Source organism: Pleurotus ostreatus, assembly GCF_014466165.1.
Source record: "Pleurotus ostreatus strain PC9 chromosome Unknown scaffold_2, whole genome shotgun sequence".
NCBI classification, from domain to species: Eukaryota; Fungi; Basidiomycota; class Agaricomycetes; order Agaricales; family Pleurotaceae; genus Pleurotus; species Pleurotus ostreatus.
In genome coordinates this window covers 1,206,171-1,222,005 of record NW_023503157.1, presented here as the reverse complement: position 1 = coordinate 1,222,005, position 15,835 = coordinate 1,206,171, and the positions used below count along the sequence as shown (strand labels likewise).

The 15,835-nt window shown below is 50.7% G+C and overlaps 6 protein-coding genes across 6 annotated transcripts; 1 reads left to right on the top strand and 5 right to left on the bottom strand.

Moving 5' to 3' along the window:
- Nucleotides 1–14: 14 nt before the first annotated feature.
- PC9H_003189 (uncharacterized protein) lies at nucleotides 15–1,908 on the top strand (the record flags this gene model as incomplete). The annotated part of the gene is made up of 2 exons (XM_036772782.1): nucleotides 15–243; nucleotides 311–1,908. 2 exons carry the CDS (start codon nucleotides 15–17, stop codon nucleotides 1,906–1,908), a joined length of 1,827 nt encoding a protein of 608 aa, XP_036634255.1.
- Nucleotides 1,909–2,153: 245 nt separating this feature from the next.
- On the bottom strand, nucleotides 2,154–4,043 carry PC9H_003188 (uncharacterized protein; the record flags this gene model as incomplete). Its single annotated transcript, XM_036772781.1, has 11 exons — nucleotides 2,154–2,251; nucleotides 2,322–2,362; nucleotides 2,464–2,542; nucleotides 2,618–2,638; nucleotides 2,707–2,726; nucleotides 2,800–2,933; nucleotides 3,012–3,146; nucleotides 3,205–3,276; nucleotides 3,347–3,368; nucleotides 3,422–3,576; nucleotides 3,651–4,043. The coding sequence occupies 11 exons, from the start codon at nucleotides 4,041–4,043 to the stop codon at nucleotides 2,154–2,156; spliced, it is 1,170 nt and encodes a 389-aa protein (XP_036634254.1).
- Nucleotides 4,044–4,214: 171 nt separating this feature from the next.
- On the bottom strand, nucleotides 4,215–5,161 carry PC9H_003187 (uncharacterized protein; the record flags this gene model as incomplete). Its single annotated transcript, XM_036772780.1, has 4 exons — nucleotides 4,215–4,747; nucleotides 4,803–4,869; nucleotides 4,922–4,950; nucleotides 5,005–5,161. The coding sequence occupies 4 exons, from the start codon at nucleotides 5,159–5,161 to the stop codon at nucleotides 4,215–4,217; spliced, it is 786 nt and encodes a 261-aa protein (XP_036634253.1).
- A 165-nt stretch (nucleotides 5,162–5,326) lies between these two features.
- PC9H_003186 (uncharacterized protein) lies at nucleotides 5,327–8,906 on the bottom strand (the record flags this gene model as incomplete). Its single annotated transcript, XM_036772779.1, has 18 exons — nucleotides 5,327–6,322; nucleotides 6,377–6,556; nucleotides 6,616–6,699; nucleotides 6,752–6,802; nucleotides 6,860–6,934; nucleotides 6,986–7,017; nucleotides 7,082–7,367; nucleotides 7,419–7,467; nucleotides 7,518–7,557; nucleotides 7,606–7,662; nucleotides 7,711–7,957; nucleotides 8,013–8,115; nucleotides 8,168–8,187; nucleotides 8,238–8,303; nucleotides 8,359–8,433; nucleotides 8,492–8,518; nucleotides 8,572–8,735; nucleotides 8,795–8,906. 18 exons carry the CDS (start codon nucleotides 8,904–8,906, stop codon nucleotides 5,327–5,329), a joined length of 2,664 nt encoding a protein of 887 aa, XP_036634252.1.
- A 159-nt stretch (nucleotides 8,907–9,065) lies between these two features.
- On the bottom strand, nucleotides 9,066–11,580 carry PC9H_003185 (uncharacterized protein; the record flags this gene model as incomplete). The annotated part of the gene is made up of 11 exons (XM_036772778.1): nucleotides 9,066–9,374; nucleotides 9,424–9,555; nucleotides 9,605–10,014; nucleotides 10,062–10,272; nucleotides 10,323–10,477; nucleotides 10,529–10,702; nucleotides 10,756–10,868; nucleotides 10,915–11,027; nucleotides 11,077–11,164; nucleotides 11,216–11,391; nucleotides 11,443–11,580. The coding sequence occupies 11 exons, from the start codon at nucleotides 11,578–11,580 to the stop codon at nucleotides 9,066–9,068; spliced, it is 2,019 nt and encodes a 672-aa protein (XP_036634251.1).
- A 2,016-nt stretch (nucleotides 11,581–13,596) lies between these two features.
- On the bottom strand, nucleotides 13,597–15,647 carry PC9H_003184 (uncharacterized protein; the record flags this gene model as incomplete). Its single annotated transcript, XM_036772777.1, has 2 exons — nucleotides 13,597–15,165; nucleotides 15,216–15,647. 2 exons carry the CDS (start codon nucleotides 15,645–15,647, stop codon nucleotides 13,597–13,599), a joined length of 2,001 nt encoding a protein of 666 aa, XP_036634250.1.
- Nucleotides 15,648–15,835: the final 188 nt, after the last annotated feature.

Sequence of the window (15,835 nt, the reverse complement as noted above, 5' to 3'; positions counted from 1 at the left end):
TTCTTCCTGCAGCAATGGGCTGTATCCGTCCAGCAACGCCAGGATTCATCGTTACGCTGGTCGCCACAATCTTACTCGCCGTGGTGTCCTTCTGCGTTCCCTATTTCAAGTCCGTTTACTTCCTCAAGGCAAGCGTCAAGTTCGGAGACAATACTGGATCCATAACGTTCGGGACACTGGGATATTGTGTTGACCTTCCCGGGAACAGCACATGTTCATCTCCGTCAGTTGGATACGAGTTAGGTGAGTAGAAGCCATTCACATTCATGTGCCATTTGCAAAGTATAACCTTCACCTTACCCATGATCAGACATAAACGGCCTGGTGGGGAACAAACTACCGTTTGAGATTCCAAACGTTCTGGTCAAATGGCTGACCTATGCACTCGTCTTGCACATCGTGGCCTTGGCGCTTTCTGCGGGGTCTGCGGTATTTGGCCTCCTCGCCCACGTTCGGGAAATGTCCATGACATGCTGCAGTACCTGCGTCTCAGGCTTCGCGGCTGTCGTTGCGATGGTCGCCTTCATATTTGACATTGCCCTGTTCTTCATCACGAAATCCCGCATCAACAGCGTTCCCGGTGGATCTGCCGAGATTGGAAATGCTATCTGGTTGACATTGGCAGCTTGGCTGCTGCTATTCTTCAGTGGATGCTTCTACACCTTGGGAAGATGCTGCGTTACCAAGCGTAGCAGGTCGAAGAACGATTGGAACAACAAAGGGAACGATGACAGAGAACAAGGAAGGATGGGAGGATTTTTCAACACGAATAAGGACAACAGCTATGAGGAGCGAATGAGGTTGGATGCAGTAAAGGCGGAAGCTGATAGGAAGGCGCGACAGAAGACCGCTACCGAAGGTGGCCTTCCAGCGTTTTACGAGATTCAACCTCTAACAGCGCAAGAATCCCAACCGTTGACCGCCCGTGTTGAAGGCGACTCTGTCTACGTCGACACGCCCTACCGAGATGAGCATAACGGACACCCAGGCCGCCAAGCTTCCGCCGGAGGTGGCGGTTACGTTGGGGGAGGCTATGCCAGAGCTCCCGCAGGCACTCGCGCAGTGGACGAGTACTATAACCCCACTAATACGTCTTACCCTCCACAACCGCAGCAGCAGCCAGCGCCATCACAAAGAACGCCTCGACGCCAACCCAGTGCTTCCACTTATTCGGCATACAGCTATCAGGGTTCGCAGGCTCCATCTACTTCCCCTCCACCGATGCCCATCATCGCTCCCCCACCACAACGCACACCACACACCTCTCCTCCGCCCAACAACCAGTATTTGAATGTGGGCAACCAGTACGGTCAAGACCGCAGCGGTTATTCCAACGCGGGCTATGGGCATGCTGCTCGGGACACATCGTACCAATCCGCTGTATCTCATCAGCAATACCCTTCGAACTACAGTCAGGCCCAAGACCACTTCAACCCTGATACCTACAACGCCACTGCGATGATGACTTCGCCCCCTCCAAACATTGCAGCCAACCCATACCTTGGCGGTAACGTCACCTCGAGCCCCATCGCGGAAGAACCGACGTCGTACTACAACCCTCATTCACCAACCCCGCCTATCCAGCACCCAACACCAGACCGTAGCTATACCCTCGGTGGCGATGGATATGGGCAAAACACGGTTCCTGCATTGAATGATCAGTACGGCTCGAGCTACAATTATGCTTACGGCGGACATTCCACCGGATCGCCCGCACACACGCCATCTCCGGCGGTCGCTGCGCTCAACACTGCCGTTGCAGCCGCAGCAATGCCTCACAGCGGGAGCACCAGCCCGGTGAGGGGACCTCGTGCTCAACCATCAATAGCACAGGCACAATATGACGACGCGCCTCCCGGATACGATGCAGGACCCAGCGCGCCAACAGGACAGTGGGGCAAGAACTAGTCAAGCCTCCGTTGTTCATGTTATTTGTTAATATTTTACGCCTACTACACAGCTTCACGGACATCTCTAACATATTTATATCCGACCTGTTTCTTTCTTTGTGTAATGAAAGATCACCTGTGTTTTTAGTACATTTAGTTGATCGACTGACTATTCACTACATTGTACGATGCACTGGTGAACGAATATATCACTGCAGATATTGATTGATATTCAACGGATGACACGGATGCTTCCCCGGATCTTCAGAGCTCGTCTCTAACTGAGGCAGTCTGAGTTTTTGATAGGAACATGGATAAGAAATCGTGAACGAGATCTGCTGCGGCAATGGCGGTGATCTCAGCTAGGAATAGGAGTGTATGTGTGTTAGCTGAATTTGTCCCAATGATATACAGAGCATTCCGAAGAATCACCGTTGTCATACGCAGGTGCGACCTCGACCACATCAGCCCCACTGCATTCCGTCCCACACGCATAAATCAATCAAACGGTCAGTCAGTCAGTCGGAATCGGGAAGACTCAAGGATCTGAAAGAACTTGAAGAAGAGAACTCACACGAAGTTCAGGCCAGCAAGCCCCCTTAGAATACGTTTCACTTCGCGAGTGGTCCAACCGCCAGCCTCAGGCGTGCCAGCTACGAACGTTCAACTGTTAATCTAAGGGAAATGGAAACGCGAAGCGGGTGCGCTTTTCGGAAAAGTGGACGCACTCGCGGGAGCTAATCCTGGGTCTGGCAGACCCCATGACAATGGTGCAATGAGCTTTGTTGACACTTTCACGTTGGTTTATCAAACTTACCTATGACATCGATATCAAGACTAGACAGATAGATGGACGAGATCAGTCAATCGCTGACCATGGTCAGATGGTATTTCGAGAGACGCTTCCCACCTGAGATAGACGGGTGAATCCCCTACACGGTCCCTAATCCGGCGCACAACCTCAGGAATCCCAAGGTCGTCTATATCGTCTGTCGAGATTAGCTGGAATCCGACCGCTTGATCGTTCTCAATGTCGTCAACGCCCTGCCGTTGGTGATATGCAAATAGACAGGTGTCAATTAATAGCGGGCTTCATGGGCGGACGCGTCCTTTTCGACTCACAGCAAGCTTGCATCGTATCCCGGCATGGACGCTTGTGTTGGACATTAAACCTTCCTCATGCGCGAGGTAGAAGAACGTCCCGTGCGTAACCCGCGATTGCTCGGTGAACTGGCCTGGGTATCCAGCCCAAGTGTCCTTGAAACGGGGTGATTCCTCAATAATGAAATGTCCCTTCAATGTATGAGTGGCTTACCAGATGAGCGTCGAAATGGATGACGGAGATCGGTCCGTACAACTTGTACAAAGATCTCAAGATCGGGAGAACCTACGGGCATGAAGGAAGGTCGTCGTAAGTAGTATTCTACCGTATGACAGCAGCTGGAAATCAACCGTACAATAGTATGGTCACCGCCGAGACTGCGTCAGGTGTATCAAAAAGAGATTTTGGGGTGAATGTCGGGGAAGAATACCTGATGATACGCGGATGGATCAATCCATCCTGTGCCTTGACCCACGAAGCCTTCGAAGCCTGCTCTTTGATAGGTACAGGCCGATCTAGCAGCGTAGAGTATGCGACCTCCATCTGGTCAACGGCCAGAGCATTATCAAAGGGGTTGACCGGAACCTACAACCAAGATGGAAGTAATCATTCTCAGCAAACACACCCCATAATTTCAAGGGATGATCCTAAATACGCACATCACCACAATCAATAATCTTCAAGCCACTTTCGTATGGATTGTTGCCCCAGGACAGTGTGTATCCGCGCGATTCACGCTGCCTTCTGCTCCCGGAGCGAATTGCATAAGGCCCGAACCTTGCGCCTGGGCGGTATGTCACCCCTGTGTCGAAAGGCATACCCAGGATCGCGACGTCGAAACCGACATCGTCCTCTTGCAAGCAACGCGTGTAAGGGAGATGAGAGAAAGCCAGGGGGCCGGAGAAAGTCTGGTCGAATTGGCTTCCATACTTTTCAGCCCAACTGGGGGACTTCGGGGTGCCACTCTTGAATGTCGACTGTTCACTGCCTTGCACCACGTCCGAGTACAAGGCTACTAGCAGTATTGTAGCGTACACTAAATGTTCCAACATGGCAGAACGACAATCTACGAGTTGAGGCGATTGATTAGCTTATCAATGAGGCCACTGAAAGACTCCCAGGATGAAGTCCTCAAGGGAGTGCACGTTTCAAGCCAGTATCACAAGTAGGAAAGTTAAAAGTAAGAAGTACACACGAATTGAATTACATTATCCCGATTCCCTTTAAGCACCAGTTCTCGCATTAACCGTTCGCAAGGGCGCAACCTGCCAGCGTCTGCGATTCCTTGCTTTCTCTCCTAGTGTCTTGTCGCTTATTTCCTTGTCCACCAAAGCCAGCATCCGCACCTTCCTGATGTCCTCAGGCGAATCATCTACTTCCGCTTCCTCTCCCCGTTCCTCCTCAACAACTTCGTCTTCCCCTATGTCAATGTCACTCCGATAAACCTCCTCAGGCGTGGGTTTAGGCGACGCAAGCCCAAATAACGACAGCGGCGCAGTAACCGCAGAGGTTAGAAACTCAGACGCGTCGTCGATGATAGTTCGCGGCTTTCGCATAGGTATAGAAGCCAGAACATAGGTCTTGTTGCGCCAGGCACCCGTAGCTTGAGGAGTAGGTGGATATGTTGGATCATACTCAAATTGGACTGTTATCTCGCCGCTCTTGGTGTCATAGAAGAACCGTGGAAGTGGGTGGGAGTATTTGTTTGGAAATGGGAGAGAAACCGGACGCCTGTGACGCAAAACCAAGCGGTCGTCTTTCATGTAACTCAGTACAGGTACGACGAGACGAGGGCTACAAACGTAGCTTACCTTCAATATCTATAGCGTGTCCAGATGATCTAGCGCACAGTGCCCCAGAGGGGTCAATGAAGAAGACCTAACTATCTGTGAGCTCAGTGATGCCTGGTATAATGCGACATTCCATTCACCTGGTTGTTGGCCTCAGGACTTCTACGAGCTTCGGTTTACGCGTTCGATAGCTTCAACTATGAGGTAGACGCCATGCACTCACATTCGACCAAGGAACTGTCCTTCTCCGGCCAAAGAACTATCTCCGTGCCGTCTTCGACATCGTCGTTCGTGACATCGAGCAGCCGATTTGAAGCAATAGACCGAATAATGAAATATCCCGGAGGAAAACCAAAGGTTTGCATCGTGTCCGCAGTCATGGTAGATCGGAAAGAGGAGCACTGCTGCTGTGCATCATCGGAACAGCCTCATAAGAGTGATGGATGTAATAGACGCTCAGCACTTCAATTTATTTCGATTCATATTTACAGTCGGTTACATGTTAAATTTCTTCTTCTGCCTCTAAAGTCCGTTGCCGGTTTTACTTAGTACCCTTCGTCGTAGTTGCTCCTGCCGTAACTGCTTTCTTCTTCGGCCTCTTCATTTCGGTGGTGGCGACGACCATATCCATGCTCGCTTTCCTCGTTGAGGTTGAGTCTCTCGGCTCCAAACGTCTCATCGCTATTCCCATAGCTAGGAGCGTAGCCGGAGGATTCTTCCTCGCGACCTCCGTAGTGGCGCCCGTAGCCAGTCGATTCCTCCTGCGGCTCACCACCGTAGCCACGGTGGGACCGACCGTACCCTGAAGACTCTTCTTCTCCCCCGCCACCATATCCATGACTAGAACGCCCATAGCTAGGTGTTTCTTCCTCCCCGCCTCCATACCCGTGACTGGAGCGCCCGTAGCCGGAAGACTCCTCCTCTCCGCCACGATGCGAACGGCCGTAAACCGACGATGAGTCTTCGCCGCCGTATACACGTTGAGGGCGAGAGTGTTCCTCCTCCTCGCCACCATAGCCATAATGACGGCGAGGCTCCTCTTCCTCCTCACCACCGCCACCATAGCCGTGACGGCGGGGTTGCTCTTCCTCTTCACCTCCACCATAGCCGTGGTGGCGACGAGGCTGTTCTTCCTCTTCGTTGCCTCCATACCCGCTGTGGCGTCCATACCCCCCACTGCTTTCTTCCTCGCTCGGACGTTGATACGAAGGTTGGTACCCGCTAGACTCGTGACGCGAGCCACCGTAACCCTCATTTGATTCACCGTGCGTCCTCCTGGATCCATAGCTGTCGTCCCCTCCTTCATGGCGAGAACCGTATGTTTCTTCCTGACTTTCTTGGTGGTGCTGGGGCCTATACGATCCCCCGGTCTGTCCATAGCGTCCCCCATCATTGCGGGACCCTCCGTAATTGCCGCCCGACTGGCCGCCATGACCATGGCCCGCGGCAGCGCCGCCGTAACTCTCGCGACTGTACCCAGGCTCGACGATCTCTTCAGTGTCCGAGCCAATTCGCTTGTTCTTCCCGTTCTTCACGCTTTCCTACAAAGAGCTGGCATAAGAACTAACATCGACATCGCTTATTGGTAAGCTCGCCTTAGAGAGTGCCTCGAGCACTTGACCTTCGAGATCAGGGCCAAGTCCGCCGAACCACTGCTCCATGGTTTCGAACATCTTGTGTTGGATCTCGGATCGGCCGGTGGCATAATATGGGTGATGGAATGCCTCCAGGACCTGGTCTAACACCTGATCGGGATCGCTATCATCTCCCCAGGCCTATATGGAAAAGTAGTCAGTCACCTTGATGGCTCATTTGAAGGACAAGTAAACCCGACCTGCACAATTAGATTGACAGTATGTTCGACTACAACTTGCGCGATCTTCCCGGCTGGCTCGTTAAGGATCAGTCCAAAATGATCCTGGATGGCGATATAAATAAGTCGGAGAGGATTGTAATGAGAATATGTATACCTTTGATAGCATACTATGAGAGGGATCCGAGGCATTGTCATCATTGAAGACCTATTCGCAAGGGGATTGAGTATCAAAGATTCCTTAGATCTGCGTCAATGCACTAACAGCAAATTGATCATCCGAATCGATAACGGCCTTGCTACCTTCGTTAAGGACGCCAGTGGTTTGTTGTAGGATTGGCTATCAATAATTGATCAGCTAAGCGAAAACGAGGAAATTCGCATCAAGTACCGTAAGGTAAGGAGCCAATACGGTGAAGACATCTAATAAGAGGGGTAAGCATCATTATCACTTCCTTCTCCAATCACGAAAATGAGATAAACGCACAAGCGTTCAAGGCGTTCGTCAATTCGTCAATGAGGTCTGCCAAACCGGGAACCATCTCGATCTTACTGACCACATCTCGATAGACGCCATCGCGCCATTTGAGGATATCCAAGAGTCTTTTCTGGACCTCGGGTGGGGCAACGTTATCCGGATCGAAGTTGTAGGCCTTCGCTTGAGCCTGCATTTCCTCCGATTGGTTCGCCTTATCATCTCCGCCACCAATGGGGAGTTTTGATAGGATGGCGTGTAATGTGGCCGTCTTGTCATCGCTGTCGTCATGGGCAGCCTATCGTTGGAGTTGTAGAAAAGGGCGAAGATGGTGAGAGTGTGTACGCACGGAGTCCATCTTCGCAGAGAGATCAGTGACACTCGATTGACTCAGTTTACTAAAGCAATTGTAAGAGGAGAGATTCGAGGGAACTACGAAAATACTTACTCTCCGGCCTCGCCCAGCAGGGAGTGAAGGAAATCGGCACCTAAGGGTGTTCACAACGCGCAGAGTAGAAATTATATACCCAACTTACCACCAAAAGTACCAGTAACAATGGGAGGCGCCTCTCCGTTTGGTGTTCTAATCCGGACTACATCGCCCATTAGCCAAGATAAAGTGAGTAGAAGGTAGAAGTTACCGCTGTCGCCAACATGACAGAAGACCTCGCTATGGCCCATCTTCACAAGAGCAATTTCGCACCAGTTGCTATGAGCGAGGAGATCCTCCAAAGTGTGGAGCCCAGTGCCAAGTAAACGATAGGCCTCCCAAAGGTCGCCACCCTCCTGACCACCAGCGCGGCGGCCATTTTCGATGCAGGCCTTAAGGGTGCGCCTGATGAAGCTAGTAGACGTATCAAAACCCTCATTGGCTGAAGCCATATATTTCTGTTCAACACACATGTCATTATGTGCATCCAGGAAACAGTATCATTGAAAGCACCTTCATCCCAGTACGTTCATCGATCTCGAGCTCGCGATCTTCAACGGGTGGCCTGAGCTTTGGGTGGAATTGACGTGCATCACCTTCCTTCTCCGCGTAACCCCTTGATCAATGCGTTCAGCAGGAACGAAGAGTGTGATGGAATCAATACTGACTTGGGATTGTCAATATGTTCCTATCAAAAATGTCAGTAGACATTAAAGATAGAAGAGTACAATGACTTACGACTGGTAAGTATACACCAAGGCGTTCAGGGGTAACTTGGAACTCTTCTGTCGCGAACCCAAATGTCTATTGCAGGCGTAGGGGTGATTGACCTTCACTGAGTACTTCAGAACAAGCTCACCATAAATCCCAGCACGGAAATGATAAGCACAATAGTCTCCCCCGTAAGCTTACTCAGGCCAGCAATATCCATAGCCTTGAAATAGGGACAATTATTAAAAACCTGCCGTCGAGGAAGCACCTAATCTTCCTACCTGGGAATAGTCTCTGAGCCAGTTTCCCTGAGATAAATGGTGAGCTGCGCGCCAATAAGATGCCGACATAAACAACTTACGAAGTAAACTTTCTTGATGTCGCTCCTTGAGAATTTCTTGCCACCAGCCGCACTTTGCAGTATTGATTGTGCGAATCCCATCAGTCCTCCTCCGCCTGCATGTCCGGCAACCTTGACAAGATCCTCCAGGATCCCTTCAATGTCTCCATGACGGAAAGCTTTGCCTGTCGTTCGATTTAGCGACTCCGATCGTGAGACAAAGAACAATCTAGAGATGGCTCACCGTTGAGGTACGCAAAATCAGGGATATCACCAGCGCCAAATGCATACGCTTCTGGGGGAAGCAGCACCAGCAGCACAGTCAGAATGAGAAGTGTGGTCGTTATGTTGGGCATTGTTCAAGGTCAAGAGCAACTGTAATGGCAACGGCCTTGAGAAGCCTGCGGATTGTTTATCGATGATATTATGATGTCAGAAAAAGGATAGCATTTTAGATAAGATTAGCCTGATTTAGTAGAATCAATCAAAAACCTCTCATTCAAGAAGTAGATAAGTCAACGACCCAACTCCCTGCGGTATTCGATGAACGCTAGTAAATTATCTCTAACCTCCATACCCCTCCGCTTCAGATCGTATCCTCCTTGCTTCTTGCGATCAATTGCCTTGACCACCTTTTTGACACCGTCAACACTTGCTATTAGTGTCTCAAGCACACCGTTTTGGACGAAGTTGGTGTCGTAGGGCATTGCCTCATCCGAGTAGATATCGATCAGTGAAGAAATAACCTGGATAAGTGGTTCAGTCCCAATGGCGGATGGTGATACCGATGTCGGCAAGAGGGAGAGTAAATAATGAAGTATTCTCTGCTTTCAATCAGTAACTGTTGCGCAACGATCAGAGGGAACGAATCACCTTGTTGGCTTCTATAGATTGAGGATGCTGGGCCATGCATTCCAGAGTCCCTATACATTGCACCTTCGTCTGAGGGTCGGTACTGGCGTCACAAAACTGTATTAGAACTTGTATCTGTTCTTCATCGGGGACCTTATTCAAGGGTTAGCAAAAAAATAACATCAATAAAACCGCAGCGTACAATGTGTCCTTTCCAAACGTTGGAGACACCCCACATGACACCGACGGCAATCTCCCACATCTCCTTCCGGCGTTCTTGGCCCAGGCCAAACTCGACACCGACAGATCCCAAGGCTATCCAAATCTCACGCCATATTCGTTGACCGCTCTCGACATCATCCGCAATCGCCGGCTTTTCTGATGTTGCCAGGGCCAGGAAAATGTTATTGAGACATTCCAGAGCACATATATGGATAGCACTTAGGACGGAGGTGGTGGGTGGGTGAAGAGATATAGAGGCGAGTGGAGGGAAGGAGAGCGCGACAGGTTGTATTAAGGTGAGTAACGGTGGGACGAGGGTGGGCAAGAACGTCGGTTTAGTCGTGCTACCGACCTCTTCCATCTCTGCATCACCGTTAGGTTTCTCGGTTTCTATGATACATCAATTGACGATCTCAGGTAGAATGATTTGGGACTACCTTCATCAAGATCGTCGCCTCCTTCTACTTCATCATCCCCATGGGGTTCAGAATCTGGCAACATTGCACACATCCCCGTCATGATTTCCAGGGCAAGCTGTACAGTACGCAGCACATTCTCCAAACGTTCTAGTTCGCGTTCGGAGTCTGATTTGTGATCCGATTTTGGGAGATTTTTTATCGGTGGTTCGTTTATCGGTGATTCGTTGGCCTTCGAAATTGAATAAGAACCCAGGAAGATCGACGTGATTTTTTCCTCACCTGCTGCGAGACTAGAGCAAGAACCGACTGTGACGTATCCGCCAAGGTCACGGAGGTGATAACGTGCTGTAAAAGGGGGAGGATGATATCTTTATCCAGGTCCATGGACGAAGCAACAGAAGGCGGTGGTATAGGCGAGACATTTCGGAGGACACCTATGCGGGAATGAGCTCAGTGTTACCAAGTCAATATATTGCATAACGAGCCAGTAGCCAGAACGCGAAGAGTCAGCCTTCGGTCATCTTGCTCTCTTTGCTTGCCATTTGATGCAACCTCCTTCAGTTGCACAATCGACAACAAGGAGGAAATATAAGAGGCATCTGCTCGGACTTCATTGATGGCGGGAGGGTTTCCGTCGGTTAGAACGTACAAACATTGCGCTACGACATTGCCGTCAGCATATTGGCAACCACGCAGCAGAAATCGACGCTACCTGCTGCAATCACCGGTGACAACGGCAGACTCTCGCGAGATGCCAGGAAAGACGTCAGAAACGGGATCAAGTTAATTTGGTTTATGGCATTGAGCGCTTTATTTGACGTCTCTCTAGAATGACTCAGAATACGAAGCAAAGCAGCCGAGGAAAACTTACGAAAGACACCAGAGGGTGGTAATCACGTTGTCCGCGAATTCATAAACCATCTTTCGCGAATTCTCAGGTGCTGTAGACGGCGTGGCCAAAAATTGCGACAGCATGGAAGAAATCTTGATGTACGTGAACAAGTGTACCCATCGACACCTGATCCGAACTTACTTTGGGGATAAATGATTTCAAAGGTGTCAGTATATTTTTGTTGTACATCTCTGCGCAAATATCGAAACCTCCATCTATGCACAAATTTCTACAGATATGCAAATAAGCGTTGGGTCTCGCAGAGAGACGATGGACGCACCGAAGAGTACCCATAGCTTCAGTAACGACCTCGTCTTCATTGTCTGTGAGCCGTGTGATCAAAGCACCAACTACATTCTTCCCCTGCAGCAATCGGCGAGTTGACGGATCGTTGTGGATGAGGTTAGAGACAGCAACGCAAGCCCATTTTCTTTCAGAAGCGTCAGGACTTTCCATCTAATCCAACGGTTGGCATGTCATTACCACACGATGCGTATGATGAAGTACTTTTTGTATGATGGGAGGGATCTCCAGTGATTTTGTGGACGACGAGGACGCTGCCGCCAAGCCCTTCGGTAAGTGAGAGTCCGGTACCCTCACTGGGTTATGCCGTCGCATAGATCGTTTCTTTTGTGATTTGCCCATGGCGCTGAAGATGAGATACCCCGTTAAAGAGTGCAACAGCCAATCTCCTCAACGCGAAATCTTGCAAATTTCCGTGGATCACGTGATTAGGTGGCGGTGCTGCTTCTTTGGCTCTGCTTGGTTGATGTCCTGAGTGGCGCGGGACTCCCGCCAAGAAACCTGGAGAAGAACTTTGTTCATGAGGAATACTTGGCAACGGAACCAAGCCTCGGTTGTAAAATGACCAACTGCTACGTATAAAATTCCGCCATGTTCAGACCCCTGCTCACCATAGTCCAACAGACTAACCCGCCACATTTGTCTGGGGACTGGCCTCGGTCCCACCATGAAGGCATGGTGATAAAGTTCGTTCAAATTGTTAGGGTACCACGCGGTTGGGTGGACGCTAACAGTGTCTAGTACAACACATTAGTGGGGGCCGAAATCTCATTTTTAGGTGGGCGATCTGCTCCAAGTATTTCGGAAATGGACGTAACACCTTGATAGCTGAACACCATGGGTCCTTGACGTGCGGATGGCATCACTACCACTCCAGAGGGTCGCTAGTCATGCGGGAACAGTGCTAATGATAGAACGGCCCCCGAACGCTGAGGACCATATGTCTCGGGTTCTGCCAACTTCTCACCTATCACCCTATCCGTCCTCAGACCTACAATCTCGATTATTGTTCGACAATATATCGCAAACCGCCTCAGTCAGTCGGTGTGCTGGAGTCAATATAACTTTGGGCGGTGGTTCTAGGCCCTCTAGTTCCATCGAAATTCCCCCCTCGGTGTCGGTCTGTTAGTCCCCATCAGCCGTTCCCGTCCACAGAATCTTATTACATTCCAGAGTGCATGTAAATCGGCTTTAAGACTATTTCCTCAGTCCCAACGGGGTCCATCGGGGCACCGCGCCTTCATGAATAATTCTACGATCAACTCGTCCTCTGAGGTGCACGAATCCAGCTAGATTTGGAGTGCTCATGATTATTACGATAAAGGCATGACACGAAGCACGACATATATCGACAGTAGAACACCAGGAATCGATCATGAGATACATGAGATTCACCCCACCACCTCAGAATTTCACAAAATTCTACGGTGCGACGATTTGGTGACCGGAATAAATCCCGTTCTCTCGCTCGCTCGTTAATATCACTTTTCAGGACACCGCTGCATCTCCGCGCTATTTCATTTGTCCTCCATTCGTACCCCATTCTTCTGGTGCGAAGGGAACCCACACTCGCGTCCGTGCGTCCTCCAGCCCTCCTTCTGTCAGCAGTGTCAACCTGCCGTGAAACATCTATATACCTTTGATCGGACTACTATCCACCTGACGGCCAAATTACTCGATGCTCTGCGCAATGTGGGATGTCTCTTTCTAACTTCGAACTTTGTACTGCCGGCAACGTAGTTTCCGCACCAACAATGACCATTGCGAGGGTCTCGCTCTGACTCGTGAGTACCTTCTGGACGCACTTTAGCTTGTGAAGCTTGGAGGCGGCACTCCATACTACCAGCATTCCTTGCCCTCGGGCAGTCGGGCATACCTTATTTGTATACTAATATACTCAGCTTCCGGCCAGTAAGATGAACTCAGAATACTAAGCCTGATCTATGGGAGCATCGTTGAAGATTGAACGTTTGAATGCAGACTGATGAGCTTGCCGTACAGGTGTTCATTCTTGCGCATCAATGAACCGCCAATGGGAGATCGTGTAAGCTCTCGTTATATTATTCGTTGCCTATAACCGACTGCAGATCAGGGTAATGGCCACGGAGTTGAGGACATCGCTTCAAAACAAAGCGACGACAGCCGGATGCATTCCATGGGGTGTATTGTGGAAATAAAAATACAAATGTTGTATTCGATAGTTAAGACGTAAAACAATCAAAAGATGCGTGACTACAGAGAGATAAACGGTTCGAGATTTAAGACATTGGGAAAAGAAACCATGAATCAAGGACATATGTCCGAAGCACAGTACCATCCCAGTGTTCAGCCCGGACAAATTAGGTAGTGGGTGGTGTGCTATGGTTGATACCTAGGCAGTGGTATGCAGTCATTCGCTACCGAATCTTGGGCTGATTCAATAAGCGATACTCTGTGGCGAGGGTAGTCGGATGTTGAGTGGTTCAACGGAGATGGCGGAGATGGTTGGGGTTCGTTCGATGCTGTTGTCGCCAGGTCTTGGCTAGGCGTGAGAGTAGTACCAAACGACTGGGCCGCGACGAGAAGCTCCTCTTCATCGACGTATTCCAAAGCATCATCCGTCGAATCAGAAAGCATAGACCTATCGTAATGCTGTTCAACTGCGTGATCGTCCTCATCTGCAGGGAATGGTGGGGCAGACGGGCCGGCAGGTTCTCCAAAGAAGCTGTCGTCGAGCGGCGGCGCACTGGGAGCTGGGAACTCGTCAAATGGTGGTGCACTGGGCCCTATTTCTGGCTCGACATCGGCTATATCGTCATATGAGTACTCATACTCATAATAAGACAGATCGGCTTCTTTGCCCTTGAGCGAGACGGCGGGGGGAGGTAGAGGAAAACCGGAGGAGTGGTATGAGGACGAAAATGAACTAGAGCCGTGGTGTGTGCCGCCGAGCGACTCAGGGCGGCTTCGGTCAGATATGGTGGCGAAGTCTTCCAACTGTTCATCCTGCCAAACTGGGGCTGATACCTCCAAGGCCGAAGCTGCAACGGAGTCCGTGGGCTCAACGGGAGGTTCGCTAGCTAATTCCCCAAGGCGGGCTAGAAGGGCTTTATCGTCCGTGGCCACGTGCGCGGAGTTGATAGTGATATAGCGCAGCGATGAGTCTCCCACTACTGACTCGCCAAGGGTATCATCAGCGACCGAGTCCGGAGGATGTGGGGGGGAAGCTGCAACCTCAAACGACTGCTTCCGTGATAGAGCCTCGGCGGAACTCAAGTTATCGACAGAGAGTTGACGAAGAGGCTGGTGGTAGGCAGGAGGGGAGGCAGGTGCGGGACTCGGGGGACTGACAGAGATGGATATTGGTGTCTCTGCATTCTCTGTGGTATACTGAGGACCTGTTGTGTTAGATATAGAAGTTCGTCGAGATGGTGACCTCGAGGAAGTAGAAGCGTTGCGATTGGTGGATTGGTTATCGTTGATTGCGTTAGGGAGTGACACTGCAGAACTGTAAGATGCAGAGCCGCGAGAGGCAACGGAGCGTTTGCCCCGGCGTTGCCTAGCTGTATAGCGAGCATTGGCCTTCCATCTCGCCGTTGCTCTGGCCCAAAGCCTCTGTTTGGTGCGAGCTGCTTGAATGACGATCGACTCGTTGTCCTCGTCGTTGCGACGCAGCTGCAAAGCTTTCATCTCTATGTCGTGCTCCCTGTATTTTTTAGCTCTGCTTTTGCGCCAAAAGAGACAGCCAATGATAAGAAAGCAGATCACGAAAGCAAGGACCAGCGGCAAAGTAACGATGATGGTCTTGTCCTTTACGCTGTTTTTCTTCCCCCACCCTGGTGGAAGGGTAATATCGAGTTTATTCGGGTCGTCTGGAGGGTCAGTGGAATCTTTCATGGGGTCTAGGAGTGAGGTGGGTGAGGCGGTTATAGTGGGCTCTTGGCAATTCTGTGCTTGCATTGGTTTTGCTGTATTAGCAGGAGAGGTCTGAGACTCACGAAGCATATCGTAGACCCATACAGCGTGAAAGTATCCATCCTTCTCCAACGCCCATCATCACCCTTTTCATACCTAACTGGAACACGGCGCTTCTCTCGACGATGTTTTGTGGGGGTCGGCGAGTTTGGGAGTAGATCAGAGCTGATGTCCTCGTCAAGCACGTTGTCTCGGCGGTCGTGGCCGTTGTCCTGGATAGTGGAGAGGAACGGACACAGAAAGGCTGGTGGTGTGGGACTACAGCCAGCTGTGACTGAGGAAGCTGCGATGCCTGCGAGTATGGTCAAAAGGCCCGACGACGGCGAGGATTGTCGAGGGGGGCGCTTCTTCGTCTGGCGATGTCGAGGCTTGTTACGTTGCTGATGGTCTTGTAGACGCTGTGTGGCCGGGGAACCATCCTGAGCTGAGGATGGGCCAGCAATGGGCCAAGCCATTAGGCAAGCAGCGGGAAAGGGCTTGAGGCCAAGACCTCTTATTTAAGGCGTGGTGACGGTTATCAGGTTTCGACTCCGCTCCCCTGAGAACGACTAGCCAGAACGGCGTCGGGAAGGGTGTCGGTGATTGTGCAGGATGTGGGAGGGAACGAGGAGGAGGGGGAGCTCGACGTCGACGTCGATGAGCA